The 4,045-nt window shown below is 45.9% G+C and overlaps 1 protein-coding gene across 1 annotated transcript; it reads right to left on the bottom strand.

Annotated features, from left to right (window-relative positions):
- Positions 1-2,640: 2,640 nt before the first annotated feature.
- Positions 2,641-3,675, bottom strand: LOC105805770 (melanoma-associated antigen B4-like). Its single transcript, XM_012638724.1, has one exon. It carries the CDS (start codon positions 3,673-3,675, stop codon positions 2,641-2,643), a length of 1,035 nt encoding a protein of 344 aa, XP_012494178.1.
- Positions 3,676-4,045: the final 370 nt, after the last annotated feature.

Below are 4,045 nucleotides of genomic sequence, written 5' to 3'. Positions count from 1 at the left end.
CCTATTAGGGAGCTAGTATCCTCCCACTGCTAAAAGCAGCCTCCTCCATTAGTACAAGGACTTCATGTCTCTGAGACCACCCTCCCTCCTCAGCAAATGACAGGTAACCTCAGCCTGAAAGCTCTGCCTGTGGACTCTCAGGGTGGACTCTAGAGGCAGGACTTTCCAAGAACACCTCTATTCTCTGTTCACTTCTGTGGTAGTTGGTTGCCTCATTCCTCATACAGGATTTTTACCTTGACACCTGTCATGGCCTGGGATTCCACTCTCTGCTGAACTGGATGGCCAGCTTATAAACCAAGTCTCTCATCTCCTTGAGATCCTCCAGGTAGCAGTCAGAGGCACCTGAGTCTGTTAAGCCTTGCCTGAGCCTCCCAGGGCTGACAGCAGAGGAGGCACAAGGGGCAGCCTTGTCAGTTGTGACTTGAGCAGTTTCCAAGTCCACATGCACGGTCTTTACCTTGACTCTGAACCCTTCCTAGGACTCTCAGCTGACCTGAGACCATGGCCTTTAGACCAAAGTCCTCACCTTGCTGGGACCTGAATTGGAATTCAGTGTCAGCCACAAGCAGACAGGACAGTTCGGCACTTCACAGGGCCAACAACTGAGATGTGATTTTATATAACTCCACTGTTCTGGCAGGGCCTTTCCATCATCCTCATTCAGGTTTATTGCCTTCATTCCTCTGAGAGTCTGGGACCCCTTTCTCTACTGACCTGGGCAGATGCTACCTTTAGGACTATGTCCCTCAGAGACGCCTGAAGAATAATGTGAGGAGCTGCTCAGACTGACAGCTCTTAGATGTCTGCATCTAAGAAAAGACAGGGATGATATCTCTGTGTGATCCCCCCTCATATTCTGGAGTGTTGGTCTCCACCCCTAGCCCTCCTACATGGGGTGTTGGTCTCCCCAGCCCTCATCTTGGCTCTGTCTCTTCGATTAAATACTTCCTGGGAAATGCCACATCCCTGCAAGCTCTAGAGCAGTTTCCCCTCGGCAAACCTTGTGGAGAACGGGTCCTTGTCCTAGGAGTGGTGTGAGATGGGGAAGCTGTAGCACAAGGCAGGGGCCCGGGATTGGAGGTGGGCTGTCAGAGAGAAAACACATTGACCTACTTCTCTTCATCAGCCAGACACAGATTTTCATGTAACTTTTGTTCTGATAGATTTACTTTCTACAGGGAAGAGATTGTTTAGGATGATGTGGGGAGCCCCTGATCTTTTGAGGTTATCTAACACTGTAAATATAGATAATCATACTGTCACTGTCACAGAACACTGTCTTGTTCATTTCTCTATTTATACCTCTCAATTACTTTGATGTTTTTGTTGCTCTGGCTATGTATTCCATAGTAGTTTGGGCACAACTACTTCTTTTTATCACCTAAAACACACTTTGGAATACTGAGAAGAAAATTAAAATAAGAGACACAAGGCAATATATGTAACCTAAACATTTGTACCCCCGCAATATGCTGAAATAAAAAAAAAATTAAAAAAAATAAAAAGGAAAAAAAGACACAGGGTGTGCCTCAGGTTGGGAGGAGTAGAACAGTGTGGGCTGTAGAGTATTAAGATTGGGGCTCTAGTCCCAACTCTGTCACTACTTGCTACATAATACCACTGTGAACTCTGGCACACTACCAAACTCAATGAGCCTCAGGCTCTCTACGGTGAAGTGGGCTTAATAAGCCCCCATCTTGTAGGACTGGTAGAATATATGTAATGTATACAGAGCATCTGTGGCTGTCTGTCTTGTATTGAGACATTACTGAGTGGCAATTATTACTATGATGATCTGACCTGAGACATTACCATCCATCCAGCTGAGACTTTTTTAAAAATCCAGGACATCTTAGAGAAAAATGCAACAATCTAGGACAAAAAAATCACATTCAGCCAAAATGGCTGCTTAGCAATGAAAGCTAGGTAATAGTTTCCCTTTATCACCTCTTTGTCATGAATTTCACTTCTTTATGAAGTAGAGAGTTTCTCACTCTCGTCCATGATGATAGCTTCTCTTAGAATCTACAACTGCATGGGCAGGAGCTGTGTCTTCTTCGACTAAACATTCCCAGTACAAACATGAAGACTTCCAAAGAGCAGGTGCTCAACTAAAGTTTGGGTAAAATAAGAGCCATGGACAAGAGGTCTAATTTGTTGCTTTTATTTTTCACACATTCTTGAATAACATAATCATATCCATGTACATATATTTTCCATTTAAGAGAAGACAAATTAAATCGAGTAAAGCAAACCAAGAATTGACCAATTTTTATTTTTTTCTCTATTTTCTGATTCCAACTACTTTACTGTGAAATCTTTCACATTTCCATGAAAATTCCTATTCCAATGCCATATTATCTTTTTCTGGATCACAAAAGTGATTAAAGGATGTTCAATTCAGATTTCAAAAAAAAAAAAAAACAAACCCCAAAACTCTTACTACTAAACCTAACATATTGCAATAAATATGTGATCCATGTCATTTGTAAACTTATATTTTGAATTGAAATAAACCTTATGTCGAAAGGAACACCAGTTGAAAAAAAGATTAGTCAACAAGTTATTAATACATAACGAGAACAAAGGTTAACAGGACTTTTCAATAACAAAGTAAAGTATCTGCCTCGGACCTCACTAGGGGTGGGACGAGCTGCTGGCTGTGGCCCTAGGATGTGCACTAGCCCTGGCAGAAGTGCCAGGCCTGGCTGCAGCTCTGGCTCGGGCTCTCTCTTCCTCATCTCTCATAGCTTCCTCATATTGGGATGGGAAGGCATTGGAGACGGTATCATTGATCTTGGCCAAAAACTCCAGGACTTTCATCTTGCTGGTTTCTGCATGGGCTCTTGGACCCCACAGGAACAGATAGCGTGGAGGATCACTGTTGGGCACCTGCTGGTACTCCAGATACTTTTCCCGCACCAGATCTTGGGTGATGAGCTTTCGGGGCTCCCCAAAGATGAAGTGCCTCTTCCCATCATAGATCCCCAAAATATTCAGGAATTCCCAGATCTCTTCCTGAGTGGCGCAATTGCCATTTAAGAAGATCACACCCAGGAGAGGCATCAAAAGCTCATTCCCGGAAAAGCCCCAGATACTGCTCAGAGTTCCAACCTCGGCGAGGTCTAGCTTGGTGTCAACGGTGTAGGAGTGACCGTTGGGGTTGATTTTCTTCAGATCAAGACCAAAGACCAGCTCCAGGCGCTCAGAGGCTCTCTTGAGGATCTCTGGGAAGTGCTCCCTGTACCTTCTGTTGACAACCCTCAGCATTTCTGCCACTGTAATGGGCTCTTTTATTTTATACTTGAACAGAAAGAACTGCACCAACATTCCTACCCTCTTGGTTATAGGATCATTTTGAGAGCTCTCAATGGAGGATGAGGCCTCAGAGGAACCTGCATTTTCCTGACCTTGGCTTTTGGCACCTCTATCAGATCTTGTGCATGAAGCACCTGCAGCAGCAGTGGTGGTGGGTGGAGCTCTCTGAGGCTTCTGGGAACTGCCAGCAGCAGGGGAGCTGGGGGGAGTATTCCCCAAAACAGGAGAGGAAGGGGAGGGTGACTCTCCTTTCTCCGCTGCAGTGGCCTGAGCACCATTGAGACCCTGGGCCTCACTTCGGGCCTTGCGGCGTTTCTCACGGGCACGGAGCTTACTCTTCTGACCACGAGGCATGATGGCTATGGCCGGGGACAGCAGGTGGGAGTGTGGGCAGGAGAGTAGGTGGTTGGCGTACCTGGAGGGGGGAGAATGAGATCCTGTAAGCACCTTCAGCAGGAGATACCATCTTGGCTTTATTGAAGGCAACCTGCCTCTGCAGGTTTCCCTGAGGACACTGCTCTAGAGTCACACAGGGCTCCTGTTCTCCTGATCAGCCTCTCCCCTAAGACACCACAGAACAACTATGGAACCCTTAGAGTGAGTCTTAGATGGCATTCTGGGCTTACTGGTGTGAGAGCAGGTACTGGCAGTGGGGCCTCCTGTCTTCTGGTGTTTGGGATCATCTCAGTTCATTTTCAGGATAAGTTTTCTAGGGCTAAAAGCA

Source organism: Propithecus coquereli, unplaced genomic scaffold (genome assembly GCF_000956105.1).
Source record: "Propithecus coquereli isolate 6110/MARCELLA unplaced genomic scaffold, Pcoq_1.0 Scaffold132, whole genome shotgun sequence".
NCBI lineage: Eukaryota > Metazoa > Chordata > Mammalia > Primates > Indriidae > Propithecus > Propithecus coquereli.
Note: the sequence above shows the minus strand (reverse complement) of the source record. Positions and strands in the feature narration are given on the sequence as shown.

Bases quoted from the DNA above. Each gene is read 5' to 3' on its own strand.
- LOC105805770 (XM_012638724.1), bottom strand. From the start codon at position 3,675: ATGCCTCGTGGTCAGAAGAGTAAGCTCCGTGCCCGTGAGAAACGCCGC.